This window comes from Hypanus sabinus, chromosome X1 (genome assembly GCF_030144855.1).
Source record: "Hypanus sabinus isolate sHypSab1 chromosome X1, sHypSab1.hap1, whole genome shotgun sequence".
NCBI lineage: Eukaryota > Metazoa > Chordata > Chondrichthyes > Myliobatiformes > Dasyatidae > Hypanus > Hypanus sabinus.
The window spans coordinates 49688646-49713409 of NC_082738.1; the positions used below are offsets into that span (position 1 = coordinate 49688646).

Consider the following 24764-nt stretch of genomic DNA (forward strand, 5'->3'; position numbering starts at 1 on the left):
TGCTTTGTCACTTAATATTCTGATTAGTTCTACATCCATGGAGTCATTCCACTAAACTGTAACAAAAGAGGTATAATATGGGGATATGAAATTTTTACTGAGAAATTTTGGACGAGCCACCTGTTTTTATTTAAAATTCAAAGCAACACACACAAAATGCTGGAGGAACTCAGCAGGTCAGACAGCATCTATGGAGAAGAGTAAACCGTCAACATTTCAGGTCAGGTCATCAGCACTGTTTAAAAAAAAGATGAGTCTGGTCTTCTGCCTGCTCTGGATCATTTCATTGCTAACTGCTGACAAGACATCAACTGCCTTGACTTTAACACTCCTCTCTTCAATTCCAACCTCACTCCTTCCGAACTCTCTGCACTAATCTGAACCTCACCATCGAACCCACAGATAAGGTGGGGGCTGCTGTGGTAGTCTGGTGGACTGACCTTGCTGAGGTCAGGCGACAACTGTCAAGACACCTCTTCTTAACCCTTGATCAGGATCCCAAAAAGCACCAGGCCATTGTCAGCTGCACCAACACTGACCTTATTAACTCTGGGGATCTCCCATCTACTGTCACCAACCTCATAGTTCCCTTACCTCTCGTTTCTACCTCTTACCCAAGATCCATAACCTGCCTGTCCAGGTAGACCCATTGTTTCAGCTTGTTCCTGCCGCACCAAACTTCTAGAGAATCATAGAACATTACAGCACAGAAACAGGCCTTTTGGTCCTTCTTGGCTGTGCTGAACCATTTTTCTGCCTAGTCCTACTGACCTGCACCTGGACCATATCCCCCCATTCACTTCTCATCCATACACCAATCTGCAGCATACCTTGGCTCTGTTTTATACCTCCTGGTTCAGAACTTTCCTACCTACATCCGTGACACTTAACATGCCCTGGATCTTCTCAATGACTTCAAGTTCTCTGGTTCCAATCATCTCATTTTTACCATGGACGTCCATTTCCTATACACCTCCATCCTCTGTCAGCAGGGCCTTAAATTCTCCTCTCCTTTCCAGCCAACAGACCCAACCTGTTCCCCTCCACCACCGCTCTCCTCCATCTAGTGGAACTAGTTCTCACTAACAATAATTTTTCCTTTGGCTCCTCCCATGTCCTCTAAACAAAAGATATAACCATGGGCACTTGCATGGGTCCAATTATGTCTGTTTTTTTGTTGGCTACATGGAACAGTCTATGCTCCAAGCCGACATTGGTATTACTTCTCAACTTTTCCTATACTACACTGACAACTACATTGGGGTTGCTTCCTGTACCCACAGAGAGCTCGTCAACTTCATCAACTTTGCCTCCAATTTCCACCCTGCCCTCAAATTTACCTGGTCGATTTCCGACACCTCCCTCCCCTTTCTCAATCTCTCCGTCTCTATCTTTTGAGACAGTTTATTGACTGATATCTTTTACAAAACCCACTGATTCTCACAGCTACCAGGACTATACCCCTTCCCACCCTGTCACTTTTAAAAACGCCATCCCCTTCTCTCTATTCCACCATCTTCACCGCATCTGCTCTCAGGATGAGGCTTTTCATTCCAGAACTAATGGGATGTCGTCCTTCTTCAAAGAAAGGGATTTTCTGTCCTCCACCATCAATGCTGCCCTCAACCGCATCTCTTCCATTTTGTGAACATCTGCCTTCACTTCATCCTCCCAGCACCCCACCAGGGATAGGGTTCCTCTTGTCCTCACCTACTGCCCCAGTCGCCTCCATGTCCCTTGTCCATTCAACCCTCCCACTAATCTCCCTCCTGGCACTTATCCTTGCAAGCGGAACAAGTACCATACCCACCCCTACACTTCTTCCCTCACTACCATTCAGGGTCCCAAACAGTCCTTCCAGGTGAGGCGACACTTCACCTCTGAGTCTATTGGGGTCATATACTGTGTCCACTGTTCCTAGTGTGACCTCTTGTACATCAGTGAGACCCAATGGAGATTGGGAGACCGCTTCGCTGAGTACCAACACTCGGTCTGCCAGAAAAAGCAGGATCTCCTGGTGGCCACCCATTTCAATTCTACTTCCCATTCCCATTCCAACATGAGTGTCCATGGCCTCCTCTACTGTCGTGCTGAACCCACACTCGGGTTGGAGGAACAACACGTATTCCATCAGGGTAGCCACCAACCTGGTGGCATGAACATCGACTTCTCGAAATTCTGGTAATTGTCCCACTCACCCCACCTTTCACCATTCCCTGTTCCTGATTCCCTCTCTCACCTTATCTCCTTACCTGCCCACCACCTCTCTCTGGTGCTGCTCCTCCTTCCCTTTCTTCCATGATCTTCTACCCTCTCCTATCAGATTCTCTTCTCTGGCCTTTTATGTCTTTCACCTGTCACCTTCCCAGCTCTGCACTTCACCCTCTCCCCGTCTTTCGGTTTCACCTATCAGCTACCATCGTGACTTCTTCTTCCCCTGCCCCCACCTTCCTGCTCTAACTTCTCATCTTTTTTTTCCCCAGTCCTGATGAAAAATCTCGGCCTAAAACTTGTGACTGTTTGCTCTTTTCCATAGATGCTGCCTGGCCTGCTATGTTCCTCCAGTATTTTGTGTGCGTTGCTGGGATTTTCGGCATCTGCATTTTTTCATGTGTTTGTGCTACACAATACTCCAAATTAGGCCTCATCAATGTCTTAATACAAATTCAACATAACACCCCATCTTGTGTACTCACTACATTGATCTATGAAGGCCAATCTGCCAAAAGTTTTGCTGATGACCCTATCTACCTGTGACACTACTTTCAAAGAATGATGGACTTGTATTCCCTGATCCCTTTGTTCCACCTCACTCCTCTGAGCCCTACCACTCACAGTGCAAGTCCTATCCTGGTTGGTCCCCCTAAAGTGGAACACCACACACTTATTAAATTTCATCTGCCATTTTTCAGCCCATTTATCCAGCTGGTCCAGATCCTGCTGTAACCCAAAATAGACTTCCTTGCTATCAATGACACTCCCTATCTTGGTGTCATCTGCAAATTCGCTGATCCAGTTAACCACATTATCATCCACATCATTGATATAGATGACAAACAGCAATTACACTAGTCACAGGCCTCCAGTCAGAAAGGCAACTATCAACAACCACTCTCTGGCTTCTCCCACAACGCCAATGTCTAATCCAATTTACTATCTCATCCTGAATGCTGAGTGCCAAAACCTTCTTGATGAACCTCCCGTGCAGGACCTTATCAAATGCCTTGCTAAAGTTCATGTAGACAACATACACTGTGTAACCTTCATCGACTTCCTCAAAAAACTATATAAGATTGGTTAGACACAACCTACCACACACAAAGCCATGCCAACTATCCTTAGTCAGTGCATGTCTATCCAAATACTCATATAACTGGTCCCTTAGAATACCTTCCAATAATTTTCCTACTACTGTTGTCAGACTCATAGGCCTATAATTTCCTGTTTTATTTTTTAGAGCTTTTCTTAAACAGCAGAATGACATTGGCTATCCTCCAATTTTCTGGTACCTCTCCTGTTGCTAAGAATGATTTAAATATCTTTGCTCAAGCTCCAGAAATATCTGCACTTGCCTCCCGCAGGGTCCAAGAGAACACCTTGTTAGGCTTTAGGGATTTATCCAGCCTAATTCACCTCAAGTTAGCAAACACCTCCTCCACTGTAATCTGTACAGTTGATGCTGCTTACCTCACTTCTATAGACTCTGTGTCCATCTCCTGATCAATTTTCTCTCTCATTTGTAATGATCAGTGTGCACAAAAATCTTGTGCTGTGCAAAGGTTTTGCCCAGTGACAACAACATGGTAGTACTAAATTTTATATATAGTGGTTTTCATTTTAACAGCTCGCAAAACACGATCTCCTCTGAGTTTGACCATTTTTGCTCTCGTTCATCTGCACACTCACAAAACCTATGTAGCAGGCCTGTAGCGTGTAATGGGTAAAAGAGTGTATTGGCATCTATTTGAGAGAACAAGCGAAATCTTGGTTTAGTGTATCATCCAAAATTCAACATCTTTAACAGTATCAGTCCTAGGTTTTAACATGTCCTGGTTCATAGGTCAATTGGTTGTTGTAAATTGTCCCTTCATCAGACTCAAGTTAAATTGGGAACTACTGGGTGGTGCAGCTTGAGGGGCTGAAAAGACCTATTCTGAGCTGTATCTCTGAAAAAATAAATACACAAACTCAGGAACAGTTGACAACATCAATTTCTTCTGGAAAAATGCTTTGAATTATTACCAGTGCTGAGGTCCAATGTAGGCAGTAAAGGTGGGGTTCTGCCCTAAACTCAAATATTGAGAGATATCAAGTGATAAAGTGTTCATCTGGCTTGACTACTCCCACCCTTAATCATCAGGGTCTGGACTCCACCCACACATTGGGTGTGGACTCATCCACCTCGAGTACATTAACACAGTAGCCTAGCATCTTTTTCTTCCCAGAGGTCAGATAACGAAGACTGGTAATCCTCACGTTGCTTTCTTCATGTACAAGCATTTTTATTCTGCAAAGACATATATGAAGAAAGAATTATCTTTAGCTATTTCAGCTAATGGGATAAATTGAGGAATTATTGGTCTATACCTCTCCAATTAAAATCAATAATATCTTTGTCACTTGCGTCTACTCCTGAATGCATGAGGGCTAGGATATGGAGAAGCTGAAGAGATGGTCAGGATATGGAGAAGCTGAAGAGATGGTCATGTCTTCAGTCTTCTTCTATAGCACTAAGCTCATCTCTCTCTGCCATGGCTGTTTCTTATGAAAGTATATCACTTCACACTTCTTACTAATGAATTCCATCTGCCACTTTTTATTTCACTCTCCAGTATTCCAGCACACATCCACATTCAATAAGGTCTCGATAATCTACTGCATTGTTTCCCTCAGGCTCTTGGAATATATCCTATTGCGATTTGGCATCTTCTCTTCTTTTTATTAAACTAATTTATCTGTATTTTCCTTTTACTCAACATCTTCCTCTTCACCACTTAAAGATTCATCTTCTCTCCACTTTCCATGAAGGCAATGCACATGTCGACCAATCTGCCAGAGAAAGTAGTTGAAGTAGATACAATAATGCCAGTGAAAAGACACTTGAAAAGGTAATAGATAGGAAAATCTCAGAGGAATTCAGGCAAGTGGGACTAGCCTAGGTGGGCACCTTGGTTGACATGCTATATTACTTTTTGAATCTGAGTTATTTTCTCATGGAGACAAAAGTATTATAAAAGATCTCTGCTATTTCTGCTGTTTTAACAACTCTCTTTATTGATATACAGTACCTCTAAAATTATTGTAGCTTTCGTTGGACTTAAATTATATTCTTTCCACATAACTCTACTTGTCTCTGCAAATTCTCCTTGAAGTAATTTTTCTTGCCTTTTCATATCTTTTTTGTCATCTGTATCATTCATAAATCCTTATAGTTCTACAGCACTTCTTCACTTATTTCTATAACCATAGCACCTTGAAATGGTGCTGCCCACACTTCTCGCTGCCTCAGTAAAGCAAACAATAAAGCATAATTAGGAATTTCACCCACCACAGACATTCTGTCTTCTCCTCTTCCATTGGGCAGAAGATACAAAAAAGCATATACAACCAGCCTCAAGGGCAGCCTCTACCTTGCTGTTATAAGACTACTGAATGGTTCCCTAGTATGATAAGATGGACTCTTGACACCACAATCTACCTTCTTGTGATCTTGCACCTTATTGTTTACCTGCACTGGACTTTCTTTGTAGCTGTTACATTTTATTTTGTATTCTGTTATTGGTTTACTTTGTTTTGCCTCAATATATGAGCAGTATGCAAGACAAGCATAAGAGATTCTGCAGATGCTGGAAATCCAGAGTATGTAACACAAACAAAGTGAGGAACCTCAGCAGGTCAGACACATCTATGAAAAGGAATAAAGAGTCAACATTTCAGGCCTTGACCATTGATCCTGATGAAGGGTCCTGCTTAAGGGTCTCAGCCCAAAACATCAACTCTTTATTCCTTTCTGACCTGCTGAGTTCCTTCAGCATTTTGTGTGTTTTATTATGCAAGTCGAGCTTTTCACTGTACCTTGGTACATGTGACAACAATAAACCAATACCAATTCCAAACTGTTGTCCTTTCTGTTTATGCTGGAAAAAACAGAATGTGAAGTTTGTTTTTGTCGTAGGGTTCCCGTGTGTTTTCGGCGGCAAATACCTTTTCAAGAAAGTAACCGTGCAAATAATTTAGAAAGGAAAAACAAAGGAAAATTCAGAATTTGAAAAATCCATCTTCTGCCCAGCGACTCCAGTCAGGAAGTGCCAGTATACATACATAATCACAGAGAAGATACAGCATGGAATAAGGTCACTGGTCGCTTGAGTCTGCACCAGCGATCAAGCACTTACTTTTACTCTGATCTTCCTCTATTTTATTTTCACATTCCCATCAATCCCCTCCACCATTCATCTACACACCAGGTTCAAAGTGGTCAGTTAACCTGCGAATCCTGATGTTTTTGGAAGAACCTCTCACTATCACATGGAGAACATGCAATTGCCATGCAGTGTTTAGGACAGAACATTGTTAGCAGGAGCTGTGAGGCAACATATCTACTAGCTGTGCCACTCTACCACCATTTAGAGGTGTATAATCAGAATATATAATACTGGATACATAATTAGATATTTATTTTTGTTTCTACCTTTCTCCTTCAATTTGTGTTAAGCTCATGAATCACCAGCAGAGTAGGCTACAGGACCAAATGCTGGTAAAAGGGATTGATATGTGATGCTTACATTGGACACAGTGGGTGAAGGGCTCTTGTTTTGTGCTGTAAGGCTTTGGTCTATTGCAGTTGACCCAAAAGCACCAGCTGGATTGTTATCAATATCAAAAGCAAACTACTAGAAATGCCAGAAATGTAAAACATATATAGGAAGATATAAAGGAATAAACATATAAAGGAAGATACAGCAAGTCAGGCAGCATCTGTGGAGAACGAAACAGAGTTTACCTCTTTTGATAGTCAAGAACCTGAAGCGTTTCTCTCTTCTGGAATGTTGCCTTCCTTACCAGATATCTCCGACATTTTTGTTGCTTTTCCCTCTTAAAATATCATTTATTAACATTTACCTTTGCGATCTTTATCCAGTGAGGTCAGGCTATTTAGCTAGATCACGATCTCATTTTGCAGGTTTCACGTGTATTTCACGGAACGATTTTCATTCGTCCGACTAGTGACATCAACAGCGACTTCAGCGTTGAGAGGTTGAAACTTCAAGGAGCTTATGATTTTGCCTTGATTGTAATCGCCGTATGGAAAGCGAGGTTTGTCACCGCTGGTTTGCTGTCCGACAACGCTAGTGCTTTAGTCATTGAGACGTCCGGTGGCTCATTGCGGCGTGTGGGCTTTTGGTGCTGGCTGCGCTCTGAACGCCATGGAGCCGCTTTACGAGCACGGGATCCAAGTGGCTGAGTTCCTGCAGCAAACTCTCGGTGGCTTTGAAAAGAGTATGCTCTTTATGAGTTGGCTCGGGGACCCCAGAACCTCTTTTTTTATTTATTTCCCTGTAACGTACTATCTCAACAGAAAGATTGGGATTTCAGTGTTGTGGATCACTGTACTTACTGAATGGTTGAACTTAGTATTTAAATGGTAAGTTCCTCTTTATTGGGTACAATTTTCTTTCTCCCTTCCAATGTATCCACGACCACTGTCGTATCCCACTCTCTAAGGATGGCGATTGAATCATTGATATGCTCTTTGATGTTGTAACTCATACATTCCTATTTACACCTGATCAGTGGTTTTTTAAGTATGCAGTGAATGGTCGTTTCTAGAACTGGGGCATTGTACTGCATATCTAAGTGATAATCATCAGGCGAGACAAGTGAATGCTCTTTCTGTCGCTGGATTGTTTGGGTCAATTAAAAATGCTAATTCACTATGGCCTGTAGAGGAAGCTCTTCTTCCTCAACAGCTTTTATTGATTTTGCAAAATGGTTGCTTCATCGGCCTTCATAAATAACATTTATGTAACGCTTCTCTTGTTTTACAAAAAATTCATGTATAATAGAATGTAAACCATATATTTTATAGTTGAGATTACAAGCTGAACGGTCAAAGTTGAAAGGAAGAGATTGGGTAGCATGCTCTAATGTCTTAAAATTTTTAGCATAGAAGATAAAGTGAAGACCAGCGCTATAGTTCCTCTTGAGGAAGGCGTTAGTATAAAGTGGAGCTATCAACTTTGGGAGGATGTATCCTTGTAAGTTCAGAAACATTACTTCCTGTCTTCAAACCTCATGTCCCTACAAGAGACACAAAGTATGTGAGAGTGTGCCCATCCAAGATCAGAATAATTTACCCAGTAAGATTAGCATTAAGAGAGTTGAAAGTTTCAGATGTAATTGTGTTTCATCTTCAGATATTTCAGTTGTATGTTTGAGGTTCTTGTGCTTACAGTGATGGTTGAGATGGGTATAAAAATGATTAGGTTTTGATTGTTCTGTTTTTGTACCTGAGAACAGCTTTAAGGAGTGTCATCACAAAGCCCCTCCTTCTCTTTCAACACACACAAAATGCTGGAGGAACTCAGCAGACCAGGCAGCATCTATGGAAGAGTACAGTTGACATTTCCGGCTGAAATCCTTTGGCAGGACCTCCTTCTCATTGCTTGATGCTTTATTATTAACAGAGTATATGGTGGCTTAGGAGCAATTGTTGCTTCCTCGTGGCTCCAGATTTAATCCAGAACTCAGATGCATCTGTATTGAGTTTGCACATTTCCCCTGTGATTGAGTGGGTTTACACTGGGTGTTTGGTTTTCTCCTATGCTGATGGGTTAATTAGCTACTGTAGAAAAATTAGCGACTGTAAGGGACCAAAGGGGAATTGATGGGATGAAAAAAATGGCAATGCAATAGGCAAATAAGGAACAGAAATGGAACTGATGGGATAACTTTGGCAGCCAGCCAGGACTTGATGGCCTGAATGGCCTCCTGTATCATAATAAGTAATCCTCATTGCAGAACACTAGAGACATGGAATATCCAGACACTATTAGGCATGGAGTGTCTGTTTCAATATTAATTTAGAAAATGGGTTAAATTAAAATATAACTTTCTTTACTCTTCTCAGTGGACCATCTTTTTATATTTTTAAGATTACTTAATGTTGAAAGCATCCCTGTAAAGATGAAAGAAGAGGCTGTCATTTTAAAACTAAACTACATAGTTCAAAAAGTTGCCAAATTTGATCACTGGGCAGCACTGTGTCAGAAGAGTAACTTGAGGATGTGGGGTGTTGGGTATTGAATGTAGTTGGTTTCAACAGTGTTTCATGAGAGAGAGACAAAATATTGGCAATATTTCCTGATTATGATTGCTGCTGCACAATGAGTCTATCGCACCATAAATCACTTACAGAGAACAGAGAGTAAAGCTGGAACATTTTGAACAGTAAATTGAAAATGTCATCAAACACGTTTTGGCAAAAAGATCATATCCTTAAATGTAAATATAAATATCTATTAAGGGGAGTTAACTTTTCTCCTTTTTGTTGTCTATTTCTGTATTTTATCTTTGACCATGTTATCTGCTGTAGATTAATGCTTCAATCATTTCTCAGTTGACAACAGTTTATGTGCAACTAAAGGATGAATATTGAGAGGATATTTTAGTGGGAGAGTTCATTGCACTTGAACTATATTTGCCTAGAAATTCAATAACAATGTGATTTTTTTTCCAGTTTTATGCAATTTGAAATATGGGTTTCTCTCTGCAGTGAAATGCAATAGTAATATATTTAGATACTTCGAAAATTCAGCAGAATATTACTCTCTCTTGCACTGAGGACAGTGCAAGAAATGCCATTCTTCATTTTTCCGTTTGAACGATTATGGGAATATTTAGATGAAATTGTCACTGAAATTACTGTTGTTTATTATTCCTTGAAAAACTCTGTGTATCTCAATCAATCTGATGAAATAAATTTCTTATCTTGGTCGTGAAGAGAGGCTGAAATGAAATCTTGAAAGTGTAATCTCGGCAAAAATCAGCTTTACAGATCAAATCTGAGTGTTTCTTACTTTCCTAATAGGTTGCTGTTTGGTGAGCGTCCATTTTGGTGGATTCATGAATCGGGGGTCTATAGTAAGCACCAGATGCCAAAGTTACAGCAATTTTTCTGCTCCTGTGAAACTGGTCCAGGTTTGTTACAATGGAGTACAATATGACTTTTAAATGTACACTTGCTAGCTACTTATTTTTTGACAGTTCAGTCACAAATTAACATTTAAATTTTTTTTCGAGGAATTAGGTTTCAAAGTTCATTATTAGAATTATTTTTTTAAAATGTTTCAATACATTTCTCTGCTGTTAGGGTTTGTTTTAAATGTTACACATTTACCCAAATCTTATTCCAATGAGAAAATAGTTGCAGTAAATTAGCTTTGTAAGAACACATTATTGAATGTAGAACTGACTTCAATCTGCCAGTTTCAATATGTTTTATTAATTAGCAAGTTAAAATTGAAAATTGGCTAATCTTCTTACAGTGTGGTCATTTTTAATGTGCACAGTTGTTCACTGTTCATTTGGTTGCTATTCTGGTAATTCATTTAGAAGGCTTACCATGAAGAAGCTTACATTTTCTCTCTACACCCCTTTAACATCTTTCAAAGTTTTTCCTTTTCACTGTATTAGTCTTTGCATCAATGCAAGCAGCAGCTGGAGCTGTCCATTTGGTTCCCTTTCCAAATATCCTATCTAGCAAACCTCCTGGAAACTACCATTGGCAAGACCTTTCCAGTGCTGACATCGTAGACTCTGCCATCAATCACTTTTTGCTACCCCTCCTGCTTCTTCCTTTAGCATATTTCCTTCCTTGTAAAATCAGATTCCTGTCTTTCCTGACCTAATTGCAGATGATTGAAGTGATGGGAATCTGGCAAAGGGCTGGTGACATGTCTTTCACTAATGAAACTTCCTTACCTAATTGTGCTTTTCATGGCTTCCCTCACCCACACTGCTGCATTGATAATGTGACTTTTCATCAAAAAATATTTTGCTCCACTCTTTTGGCATATGTTCTTGTCTGACTCTCCAATCTTATTTCAGTTCTCCTGATTATTATTTAACATTCTTAAACTCTACCACCTGCTCAAGTACCACACTGTGTTTTTGACAAGGCATCGTCACTGCTTTTCTTACTCAGTTGCTGTTCCACTTCATTTTATTCTCACTAATTTCTATCTTCTGTCTCTATGCACTCTCTCCTCTGAGTTTACTGTCTTCCTTTTAGTTCATACAGCTCCTCGCCTTCCCCATAAAATCTCCCTCATCTGTATTTACCATCTCACAAAGCCTCACTGCTGTGCCAATCACATAAGTGATCAAATAATGTTTCTTCTGTGCACCAATCTCCATCTGCATCCCCTTTTCCTTCTCTCACTGTACCCTCTAATATTTGATATTTCCACTATAGGGGAATAAAATAACACTTTGAAATAGTTCTCTTCTCATAAGGATACCCATCTTCTCTCCAGTTTTTGATTATCTGCCTCTATATCTTCCAGTGTAGTACCTGTGAACATTCCTGGAAGTTTTTTTTGGATGTTTCAGTTTGTTAAAGTCCCAATGTAAATGCAAGTCATTATTGATCATTGGACAATGTCTGCACACTGGTATTGTAGTGCCAGGAATTGTTTACCCCATCCGTTGGTTCTGTCTTTGACCAAGATGTTCCGTTCAGCTCAAGGGCTCAAAATGCTAACTCAATCCACCATCCCTATCATCAAATGAATGACTCTACAGTTGTTTATTGTGGAGTAATACAGGTATAAAAGGTTGTTAATGGACAAAAAATTTATAAAAGTGAACTTAGAATTTTCAATTTCTACTAATGACAGCCACAGAAGGCTAGAACTAACAAGTGACAGAAATAATATTATAATTAATCCATGAGTGCATTTGTTAGATTCCTTTTTATTTTTAATTAAATGTAGCTGTGAATTATTCTCAGGACACATTTTTAAAAACAGAAGTACTGTTATGATTCACACTATATTTCAGGTATGCAGTTATTTTCATAATTGACTGAGATCCTATGAACATTCTTGGTGTATATGGCCTGGTTACTATACCTACCTCTGCATTACAGACACAGCTCAGATCCAGCTCTTAGAAATATTGTTGCTTCAAATCTGTGTCTTGCAACCTGGGAAATAAAATACAAGTTCACTTTGCAATGTTTGTTTATGCTTCAGGCAGTCCGTCGGGCCACGCGATGATCACAGCTGCAGCTTGGTGGCTTATGATGACCAGTTTTTCTACATTCATTTACAATCGCACTAGGAGGTTTGTGCTGCTTTAACTGATTAAGCATAAAAATAGTTAAGGAATGTCACAACCCTGAAACACAGATTGCATAACTCACCCTGCTCGCTGAGAATTATCTCCCTTTCTGAAGGAGTTGAATGCTGTTTGCTTATAGCTTCATTGGGATCATTGGGCCCTAGTGATTTATTGTCTTTCAGTCAAATTAATCTCTCCTATACAAGGGCTCCTCAAATTACTAATGGCTTGACATATGGAAATACAACTTTCCTGAAATTCCCCTATGTATTTTTAAACCTTTTTCAAGCTAGTAATGATAAAATGTTTATTACGTTCATTAATAACTGGATGCAGCATACAGTATACTCCATTGCTATAACAATGGATCACATTAGAGTGATCATTCAACTAAATTAATGAATTATACCAAGTGTGTGTAAAGCAATTGTACGAACATTATAGAAAATAAACAATTAAATTAGATTACAGACAGTTCACAAGAGTGGCACATGGGTACTAATGTACTAATTTTCAGCAATATTAATTTATTTGAGCTGCTCATTTACTCCAGACCTACACCCTCCTCCATTTCTGAAAGGAAAATAAATAAAGCTGCAGATGCTGGTCTCTGAAGCAAAAAATGTTGGAAGAACTCGGCCAATCAAGCAGCATATGTGGAAAGAAATGTTGATATGCACTATTGCTTCCTGATGATACAAAGTATGTATACTATATACAACCTTGAGATTTGTCTCATTACAAGCCACTAAACAAAGAAACCCAATAAAACCCATTTAAAAAGACTGTCAGACACCCAATGATCAGAAATTGTGCAGACTATGAAAATAAGCAAGTAACATTCAGAACTGAAGTTCACCAAAGTGAGTCTACAGTCTCAAAGCTAGTCACAGCCGATCTAGGAGCCTGTTAGTTGTAGGCCACAGCCTCAAACAGCAAGTTGTTCCTCGCTCACGGACCCGGGCCCTGCTCCTTCGATAGGTTCATGAGGCCCGAGCTCCACCGCTTCGATTCGGCCCATATACACCACGCTGCAACATCCTGCACCTTCATGGCTCCAGTTCACGTGCAAAAATGTCAGGCCATACAGGCAGTTCAAAAGCTCGACTCCAAAAGGGAAGTTACAGGCTATTGATTGAAGTGATTGTTTTCTAGAAAAAGTGTGATTAATAAGGTAGTTAATAGTTGTTTTTGCTGTCAGCAAGTTGCTGTTGTGCTTCACCAATGCCATCTTCAATGGAAAAATTGTGGGTTTTTCATTAGCTATTTGGCTATCAACCCTGCTGCTTTCACTTTCTAACTTTCTCCTCATCAAACCCTTCCAACAACTATTTAGATTAAGGGCATATTTATAAGCCAATTTGTGGATTCACTGGGTCACGAGTCCTGGCTTTATTCCTGCTATTGCCTGTAAAGAGTTTTTATGTTCTCCCTGTGACCACGTGGGTTTCCTCTGGGTGCTCCGGTTTCCTCCCACAGTCTGAGGATGTACCATTTGGTTGGTTAATTGGACATTGTAAATTGCCCTGTGATTAGGCTGGGATTAAATCAGGGGATTGCTGGGGACCGTGGCTCGAGGGCCTGGAGGGGCCCATTCTGCACTGTATCTCAATAAATAAATAAAGATAAGCCCATCCCAGTGGAGCAGCTTTCTCTTTCCCAGTACTGTTTCTAGTGCCTTATAAATTGAAACCCATTTTTCTAATATTAACATTGAATCCCACATCCATTTTCCTTATCTTATTTCTTCTTTGCCAATTTTCACATATTTCGGGTAGTAATCCAAAGATTATTACATTTGTAATGCAGTTGTCAAACTTTAGCAGAACCTGCTTTGTCCTTTCAATTGTCATTGGTTCCTCAGCCCTGGCACTAAGCTGACAACACCGCCTTTGGGATTTGCGCTCATACCTGTAGAGATTATTACCTACTCCTCCAGCTATACTTTTCTTATTACAACACTCTTCATTTCCCATAGAACATTACAGCACAGAAACAGGCCTTTTGACCCTTCTTGGCTATGCCGAACCATTTTTCTGCCTAGTCGCACTGACCTGCACCTGGACCATATCCCTCCAAACCCCTCTCATCCATATACCTGTCCAAGTTTTCTTAAATGTCAAAAGTGAGCCCGCATTCACCATTTCATCTAGCAGCTCATTCCACACTCCCACCACTCTCTGCGTGAAGAAGCCCCCCTTTAAACTTTTCCCCCTTTACCCTTAACCCATGACCTCTGGTTTTTTTCTCCCCTGGCCTCAGTGGAAAAAAGCTTGCTTGCATTCACTCTATCTATCCCCATCATAATTTTATATACCTCTATCAAATCACCCCTCATTCTCCTACGCTCCAGTAAAATAAAGTCCTAACCTATTCAACCTTTCTCTGTAGCTCAGTTTCTCAAGTCCCGGCAACATCCTTGTAAACCTTCTCTGCACTCTTTCAACCTTATTAATATCCTTCCTGTAATTAGGTGACCAAAACTGCACACAATACTCCAAATTCAGTCTCACCAATGTCTTATACAACCTCACCATAACATTCCAACTCTTATACTCAATACTTGGATTTATAAAGGCCAATGTACCAAAAGCTCTCTTTACAACCCTATCTACTTGTGACGCCACTTTTAGGGAATTATGTATCTGTACTGCCAGATCCCTCTGTTTTACTGCACTCCTGAGTGTCCTACCATTTACCTTGTATGTTCTACCTTGGTTTGACCTTCCGAACTGCAATACCTCACACTTGACCACATTAAATTCCATCTGCCATTTTTCTGCCCATTCCTCCAACTGGTCCAAATCCCTCTGCAAGCTTTGAAAACCTTCCTCACTGTCCAGCACACGTCCAATCTTTGTATCATCAGCAAATTTGCTGATCCAATTTACCACATTATCATTCAGATCATTGATATAGATGACAAATAACAATGGACCCAGCACTGATCCCTGTGGCACACCACTAGTCACAGGACTCCACTCAGAGTAGCAATCCTCCACTACCACTCTCTGGCTTCTTCCATTGAGCCAATGTCTAATCCAATTTACTACCTCATCATGTATACCTAGTGACTGAATCTTCCTAACTAACCTCCCATGTGGGACCTTGTCAAAGGCCTTACTGAAGTCCATGTATACAACATCCACTGCCTTCCTTTCATTCACTTTCCTGATAACTTACTCAAAAAAACTCTAATAGATTGGTTAAACATGACCTACCACACACAAAGCCATGCTGACTGTTTCTAATAAGTCCCTGTCTATGCAAATACTTGTAGATCCTATCCTATCCTTCCAATAATTTACCTACTACTGATGTCAAACTTACTGGCCTATAATTTCCCGGCTTAGTTTTTGAGCCTTTTTTAAACAACGGAACTACATAAGCTATCCTCCAATCCTTCAGCACCTGACTCTTGGATATTGACATTTTAAATATTTCTGCCAGGGCCCCTGCAATTTCAACACTAGTCTCCCTCAAGGTCCGAGGGAATACCCAGTCAGGTCCTGGGGTTTTATCTGCTCTGATTTGCCTTAAGACAGCAAGCACCTCCTCCTCTTTAATCTGTATAAGTTCCATGACCTCCCTACTTGTTTGCCTTGTTTCCATAGACTCCATTCCAGTTTCTTAGTAAATACAGATGCAAAAAACCCATTTAATATCTCTTCCATTTCTTTTGGTTTCATACATAACCAACCACTCTGATCTTCAAGAGGACCAATTTTATCCCTTACTACCATTTTGCTCTTAACATACCTGTAGAAGCTTTTAGGATTATCCTTCACCCTGACTGCCAAAGCAACCTCATGTCTTCTTTTAGCCCTCCTGATTTCTTTCTTATGTATTTTCTTGGGGGGACGTCACGTGATGACATAGGATTGAGACGTGGAAATCCAGCTCTCCCGTAAAAAAAAAACCCAGTAAAATAATGTTTAAGTGAAGAAAAGTTAGTAAATACTTTTTAAAAATTACTTATAAACTACTCAGGATTGTCTTAAGATACGTCTCCTAAATAGAAGCAGAAGAAAACTACTACTTTGAAGACAACTCAAGTTGGAAAAGAATCAAGGCTGGTCGCCATGAAAGAGCCTCGGGCTCAAGTGCATTTTACCTCTGGTGAAACAGAACAGGAAACTGTGGCAACATCAACCGTTTCCAAAAAAAAAAAGAGCAACAGGAATTGCGCATGCGTGAGCAACCCAAACTACAAATCCCGGCTATGATCGGAACTGAAAGTGAATATGAGGTGGAATCAGATTCTCTGGATAAATCAGACGAAGATGAAGAGACAGACAAAGAAGAGCACAGGAAGAGGTTGGAGGTGATATTGGAGACAAAAAAATCTTTGGTGCAAATAATGCATGAATTAAAAGCATTAAAAGTAATAAAAAAAGATATTAAAAATATGAAGATTGTTTGATAAAATGATGAAAAGACAGGACAAAATGGACAAAAAAATTAAAAACTTGGAAGAAACAATGGGAAACACCAATGATAGAGTGAATAAAATGGAAGATAATATTTCTGCCTGGACATCAGAAAGAAAATGGTTGTTGGAAGAAGTGGATGTACTTGAAAATTTTAGCAGACGAAATAATATTAAGATTGTTGGACTTAAAGAAGGTATAGAGGGAGAGGATCCAATAAATTTTTTTCAAAAATGGATTTTGGAAATTTTGGAAATGGAAGAAGGAACCCAGTTAATTGAAATTGAAAGGGCTCACGGAGCCTTAAGATCAAGACCTCAAGTTGATCAAAACCCACGACCAATCTTGATAAAATGCCTAAGATCTCAAGATAAAGAAAAGATCCTGAAGGCAGCTGCCCAACGTGCCAGAAAGAGAAACAGGCCATTGATGACAGAAGGGAAAACAGTTCTTTTCTATCCTGATATAAGTTATGACCTTTTGAAGAGGAAGAAGGAATTTAACCCAGCGAAAAAGGTTTTATGGGAAAAGGGTTATAAATTTATATTGCGCCACCCAGCAACCCTGATAATTTTTTTGGATGACGGAAAAAGAAGATCTTTTACTGATTATCGGGATGCGGAAGAATTTGCACAAGAACTCCCAAATATTTGCTAACCACAGCCAAAGATTTAAAAGTGAAACGGATTAAAGATGAAGACAGGGACAGTGAATGGAGTTGATGGATGTTTAAGGACAGAAGAATATTTAAATATATTCTTAATTATATGATACAGGGGGAGAAAGGTAAAAATTTGAGAAATAGTAATCGAGAGTAGTGATATTTTTTCTTCTCTTATTATACTTTTTTATGTTATGGGGGAGCTGGGGGAACTTTGGGTCGATTGCTATGGGATTCACGTGCCATGACCCGTACAATAGAGGGGGGTAATGTTGTGTTTTTTTTTAGTCACAACATTAGTAGGGGGGTATTTTGTTTTTTTTCTTTATAATCTATTTTTCTTTAATCTTTCTTTCTTTGCCTGGACAATCGGGGGGGGGGGGGGGGGGGCAGGGAGACACATAGCAACACGGAGAATATTAAAAAGATTCCCCAAGGTACTACAAAAGTTGAAAAGTTAGGTATTACTATAGACTGGAGTAACCCTGTTAAAAATAATGACTAATTTACTTGAATTTTTTAAGTTTTAATGTTAATGGGCTTAATGGACCGGTGAAACGAAAAAGAATTTTAACATACATTAAGAAAATGAAAATAGATATAGCTTTTAGCTGCATTCCATTTGAAAAAATTACGTAATTTAAGAGATAAATATGAAATATTTCTGAAAAATTGGCGCCCTTATGTACAAAAGATAGGATTAAATATATAGGTGCTCCGAAGATAAAATTATTGGTTATTTGGGGAAAGAAATAAGTATATATACTAAAGCTATTATGAAATCCATGGAGCATGTGGGGATCTTCCAATATCCAGGCACTCTTTCTTTCTTTCTTTTTTTTCCTCTTTCTACAGGGATATGTTAGGGGTGTTACGAATTCCCGTAACTGGATCACTTACCAGCAAAGATAGAGAGGTCCGTTGAAGTCTGATGGTACTATTTTTAAAAGTATTTATTGATAAAGGGCACAAAAATAAGTTTAATGCAAACATACAGATAATATACGTTGTCAATACTAAATCTAGCGCGCGGGTATAATAATATAATAATAATCAATAAGAAATCGTTCTATCGTTGTCAAGGGGATAATGTATTGTCCGATGGAAAGATAACAGTCACTATCAGTTCGCTCAAGCTGCAGCGTTGTTGGGTTTAAAAACGATGTGGTTTAACTTGCCCCATTTCTTTTATGATGCCAATCCATTGAGTCAGGGGAGCGGGCTTCCCCATTGTTAGCTAAAAGCTGTTTTCTGTTGGTTCCAGCCACCAATTCCAGCCACGGAATCGAACGCACGTGGCTTCCTTCAGATGACTTCCTGCTGTTACGTGGTCGCTTAATGTTTCCTCTGGTGCGTCTGAAGGGGTTGTTCCCCAGACCCTCTTTTATACTTCCTCACGGGGTCTCTGATGTCAGTCAGGTTGGGATGATGCAATCCCTTAACCAGCCCACTCTGGTCATCCCCTGAGGGGCTTCAATGAATAGTACAGTACTCAATACACAACTTGGTCTTCCGGAGACAATTTACATCGCCGGGGAAACGAGGCATTTTGCACGTTCCATTCTCATTTCCTGGGCCTCTTGACCCAACCCACCGGTGATCTTGCGATTCTCACAAAGGAGGGGGCTACGGACGTAACGGGGAGAGGGGGGAAGGGTTGATAATTTTTTTCCTTCTGTAACCATTTGAAAATTCAATAAAATTTTTTTTATAAAAAAAGTTTTTTCTTACTCTTTTTATACTCCTCAAGCATCTTATTTCCTCCCTGTTGCCTATACATGTTATACATCTCTCTCTTCTTTATCAGAGTTCCAATATCCTTCGAGAACCAAGGTTGCTTATTCTTATTCGTTTTGCTTTTAATCCTGACAGGAACATACAAACTCTGCACTCTCAAAATTTCCCCTTTGAAGGCCTCCCACTTACCAATCACATCCTTGCCAGAGAACAACCTGTCCCAATCCACGCTTTTTAGATCCTTTCTCATTTCTTCAAAATTGGCCTTTTTCCAGTTTAGAACCTCAACCCGAGGACCAGATCTATCTTTATCCACGATCAAGTTGAAACTAATGATCACTAGACCCAAAGTGTTCTCCTACACACACTTCCGTCACCTGCCCTAACTCATTTCCTAATAGGAGATCTAATATTGCATCCTCCTTAGATGGTACATCTATATATTGATTTAGAAAATTTTCCTGAACACATTTCACAAACTTTAACCCATCTAGACCTTTAACAGTATGGGAGTCCCAATCAACCCGTGGAAAATTAAAATCCCCTACAATCACAACTTTCCGTCTCCTGCAGTTGTCTGTTATCTCTCTGCAGATTTCCTCCTCCAATTCTCGCTGACTATTGGGTGGTCTATAGTACAACCTTATTAATGTGGTCATACCTTTCCTGTTTCTCAGCTCCACCCATATGACCTCAGTAGACAAGCCCTCTAATCTTTCCTGCCGAAGCACTGCTGTAGTATTTTCCCTGACTAGCAAAGCCACCCCTCCATCCTTCATCCCTCTGCCTCTATCACGTCTGAAACATCGGAACTCTGGAACATTGAGCTGCCAGTCCGGCCCCTCCTGTAGCCAAGTTTCAGTAATGGCTATGATGTCATAATTCCACGTGTCAATCCACGCCCTCAGCTCATCTGCCTTTCCCACAATACTCCTCGCATTGAAATATACACACCGCAGAAGATTATTACCACCACACACAACCTTACTATTTGTGACTTTGCATGAACTACTAACATCATTTATTTTTACCCCTGTTCCACTATCTACTCTGGCACTCTGGTTCCCATCCCCCTGCAAATCTAGTTTAAACCCTCCCCAATAATACTAGCAAACCTCCCTGCAGGTATATTGGTTCCCTTGTAGTTCAGGTGTAACCCGTCTCTCTTGTACAGGTCCCACCTGCCCCAGAAGAGGTCCCAATGATCTAGAAATCTGAAACCCTGCCTCCTACACCAGTTTCTCAGCCACGTGTTCATCTGCCAGAGCATCCTACTCTTACCCTCACTGGCACGTGGCACAGGTAGCAATCCTGAGATTACCACCCTCGAGGTCCTGTTTTTCAACTTCCTACCAAGCTCTCTGTAGTCACTCTTCAGGACCTCCTGACTCTTTCTACCTATGTCATTGGTACCAATGTGTACCACGACATCTATCTGGCTGATCACCCTCCCACTTCAGAATGCTGTGCATGCGATCAGAGACATCCCTGACCACCCGGGAGGCAACAAACCATCCGGGAGTCTCTGTCATGACCACAGAATCTCCTGTCTGTACCCCTGACTATCGAGTCCCCTATCACTACCGCTCTCCTCTTCTTCCCCCCCTCCCTTCTGCACTGCAGAACCATAGATCTGGCTGCCTCAGCTTGTCCCAGGTAAGTCACCCCCCCAACAGTATCCAAATCGGTATACATGTTCTGGAGGGGAATGGCCACAGGGGAACCCTGCACTATCTGCCCTTTCCCCTTCCCTTGCCTGATGGTAACCCAATTACCTGTGCCCTGTTCCTTGGGTGTAACTACCTCCCGGAAGCTACTATCTGCAAACTGCTTAGTCTCCTGAATGATCTGGAGGCCATCCAGCTCCAGTTCCCTAACGCGGTTTATTAGGAGCTGCAGCTGAATGCACTTCTTGCAGGTGTCGTCGTCAGGGACACCGGAGGTCTCCTTGACTTTCCACATCCTGCAAGAGGAGCATTCCACCATCCTGCCTGGCATTCTCTCTACTCTAAAAGAACAAAACAAAACTTAATGGAACCTACCCTCGCCTCTGCCTGTTTCTCGCCAAAGCCGTCCCACTCTGACTCAGTCCACTCCAACGATGGCCGCTGTATATGGCGGTCTCCCTTTTAAATCTTGGTGCGCTGCGTCACACGCCTACGCAGTCTAGCCTCTTTTCCACGATCAGTTAAAGAAAAGAAAAACGACCTTCCCTCCGCGATGCTTCAGTCTTTCACTCTCAGCCTCTTGCTTCGATTGAAAAGACCGTTGAAAAGCCATACTCTTCCTGTGTCATTTGACTGTCAATTTCCATCAGACTAAATCTAAGTAGGGCGATTGTTTTGGATAGTCCCCCACTCCCTGAGACAGTGTTTAGTGTCAGACCCTAGTTCATCCAAAGTGTCCTGTATATATGATGCACTTGCGCACTGAGACTGCTGGTAAGACTCCAAGCCATTCATTGTCTTTTTTTATAGGAGCCACTTTTAACTTTTCATTGTTAGTGAAATCCTGAAGTCGACCCCCATCTGCTCTCTGTCGATGCCCTCCAGTCACCCTGTTCTTAGACTTGATTTTGACATTGGGTACCTAAAGTGTAGAATCCCTTCCTTACATCACTTAATTAATCAAAAATTGTATTTCTATACATTTCAACAATTAAAATATGCCAATAATTATGATATTTTGTTTATCTATTTTAAGCTTACTGGCAAAGAACATTCCCGTGGTACTGTATATCGTTCTGCTGCTGACAATTGGCATCTCCAGAATATTTATTTTGGCTCACTTTCCACATCAAGTCCTTGCTGGAATAATTACAGGTTAGATCTTTAATTATCATGGGTGAATACAAGTGTCTGTATCGAAAAAGTGTATTGATACTTGTCTTTAATTTTCTCATTTGAAATTCATTCTCAAGGTATGCCTCCTACTGTTATTGTGGTGGCACACCAGCGCGTCTCAGGAGCTGTTGGTGCCGAACAGAATGAGTTGCAGAAGAAGCAGTTAATTAACATCAACACCTCTACCGCTGCCAATCCTAAACACAAAGACATTGGCATATCACCCAAGGTTACGAGCAGAACTCTGTATCCGCATGTGCATCAGAACATTTTAGCATTTTAATCCTTAAATTAATTCAAAGAGATGCAAGTTAACATAGCTGCATCAGATAGTTCAAAGATTGGAAAAGATGTTCAATATGAATATTGTGATTACATACAGAACTTAGTACCAAATCCAAGGACTGCTGTACTGCTTTAAGATGTAGATTCTTTGGAGGATTGTACAGAGTTTGTAAGTACACACTTACACCTCCTACTAAAGGGAGTGAAGTGCCAGTAATTTTTCAATTAAAAGTGAAAACTATAACGCTTAGAACTTGGAGGGCACAGTGGCCTGAAGTTTGAAGACTGTGGAAGTAGAGAGCTAGTGATCTTTTTTCCAGTCTTCCCCTTTTCCAACATTCTTTGTTATCATGGATCACTTTGAAGGATCTATGGCAACCAGAGTAGCCAGCCATTGTCAAAAAATTATTACAAGGAAGAAAATTTTGATCTAACTTGATGCATTTTACAGACTGTTTAAAATAAAGATTAGGGCATCAGATAATTTCAAGGTGGAAGTGAAAATATAATCAACTTTTTAAACATTTAAAAATATTTTGAGCTAATTACAATCTACATTGAATTATTTTAGGATTAAAACATTTACTATGCAATAATCATGGCATAATGCAGAATTTAAAAACTCAACAAGCATTGTGGGACAAAGTCTAACCTGTACAAGGTTTTGTAATGAATAAAATTGGTAAATATATGAAAAAATTATCATCTCAACAGACTTCTCTTTATTCCAGGGTAAAAGATTACAGCCAGCAGAACTTGTCCAGGGGAATTGAACCACTGACAGCAACTTCAGGATTTCAGTGGTTCAAATCCGAAAGAGGCTGTTGGTCTCATGTGCAATGATGTCATTACTGGTGGTTTTCCAAAATTTGAACCATAGTAAAATGTGCATGATTAATGTCCAAAAATACAGAAATAGAGTAGTACAGTCACTAGGCTTTTTTGCACAGTTATCTCCATTCTGGCTGTTAGCTCTCCATGAGATCTTTAATTTCCAACCGGGTGTGATATATATTAGTTAGATGTGTCTCTCTAAGCCGTGAATTTTTAAAACACAACAAGGGATAATAGCTATGAAAGCATCAGAATCATTTAGACATTGTGATTTAATATGGAGTTAATAAAATATGTAGTGTCACATTTTCAAAGGCAAAGTTGGCACAATGAAGAAATTTGTAAGTAAGAATAATCATTTTACAACCTGCTCTGTGGAGCAGGTTGTGAGAGGATTATTCTCATCAAGAATGATGTGGGGGAGAAAAGAACTATATTGGTCACGATGAAGGGTCTCGACCCAAAATGTCGACTGTACTCTTTTCCATGGATGCTGCCTGGTCTGCTGAGTTGCTCCAGCATTTTGTGTGTGTTACTATATTGGTTCTGTTCCTTTTACACCAGGAATCTAGATTTAAATCCACTTTAGACTGATAAAATATGTGTTTTCACCTGTTTGGTATCTTCGAGCAATGCTCAAAATGGGAATCCAGTTCCCATTCAATTTTTAAAAATATAAAATAAGAAAACTAATATTCAATCATGGCACAAATATTATTGTACTTTTGATCTTTTAAATGTGTTTTGCTCAATCTGCACACCTTGTTTTTATGTGCTGAGTTGCTATATTTGGGGTTTGGTTTTCTTACTGCCCCTTCTTTAGCCAGCTCAGCAGGTAGCAGGAAATAAAGGCAAGACTGCTGATGTGTTCATTTCATTCTTAAACAATGTGCTGTTAAGGAGAGATTGAGTCCCATTTCTCTTTAGAATCCTCCCTGATTTTTCTTGGCCGATGATCATGTGCAGCTGAGGTAAAGTTACCATGTGCTTCAATATCTATGTGATGCTATGGAGACTGATCCATGGTTACCTTTGTTGTCACGTTTTCTTGAGGTGTAGTATGACACTTTAGTCATACTTTTGATACCCCCAGGGTAAAATAGAACATGTATCACATCAGAATTTTAGTGATAAATGTTTAACATGTCATTGTGATTTAACTGTTCAACCAACTATTTAAAGATTATCTTGCTGTAAAAGCTTAAAAGAAGGCAAATATTCTGTGAGCATTGATGTAAATAGTCATTGAAATTTCAATTTGGATTTTAGGTGCTGTACTTGGTTTTCTGCTAGGCCAACGTATACCCGAGAATTTGAAATTAATTCAATACGTTGTGACCTCAGTCGTATTGCTGCTCAGTGCTGCGTGCCTGTACTGGGGACTGCATTACCTTGGAGTCAATGTTGCCTGGTAAGTACAGAATTTTTTACACGTTGTCATTCTGGCCGTTATTGCTTGTGTGAAGTTTTATTTTGGAAAATTCCTGTGTGTTTTATGTGGCAAACTTTTTTAAGAGAAAGTAAGTACAATTAGGGAAGAGATGAAACACACTGGTTTCCTCGGCTGCATAAGCCTAGGGAAGACGATCTCCAGCCCTGTCAAATGTGTGAGATTGAGGCACGAGACCT

General features: G+C 40.2%; 1 protein-coding gene across 2 annotated transcripts in view; it reads left to right on the forward strand.

Annotated features, from left to right (window-relative positions):
* Nucleotides 1–7323: 7323 nt before the first annotated feature.
* Nucleotides 7324–24764, forward strand: part of g6pc3 (glucose-6-phosphatase catalytic subunit 3) — a 30734-nt gene continuing 13293 nt past the window's right edge. The window contains exons 1-6 of one of the 2 annotated variants that reach the window (XM_059956572.1): nt 7324–7645; nt 10091–10200; nt 12258–12348; nt 18292–18352; nt 21877–21995; nt 24405–24546. In XM_059956572.1, the coding sequence (XP_059812555.1) occupies nt 7428–7645; nt 10091–10200; nt 12258–12348; nt 18292–18352; nt 21877–21995; nt 24405–24546 (741 nt within the window). In that variant the 5' untranslated portion in view covers nt 7324–7427. The remainder of the gene's footprint in view (nt 7646–10090; nt 10201–12257; nt 12349–18291; nt 18353–21876; nt 21996–24404; nt 24547–24764) is intronic. The other variant, XM_059956571.1, reaches the window with a different exon arrangement.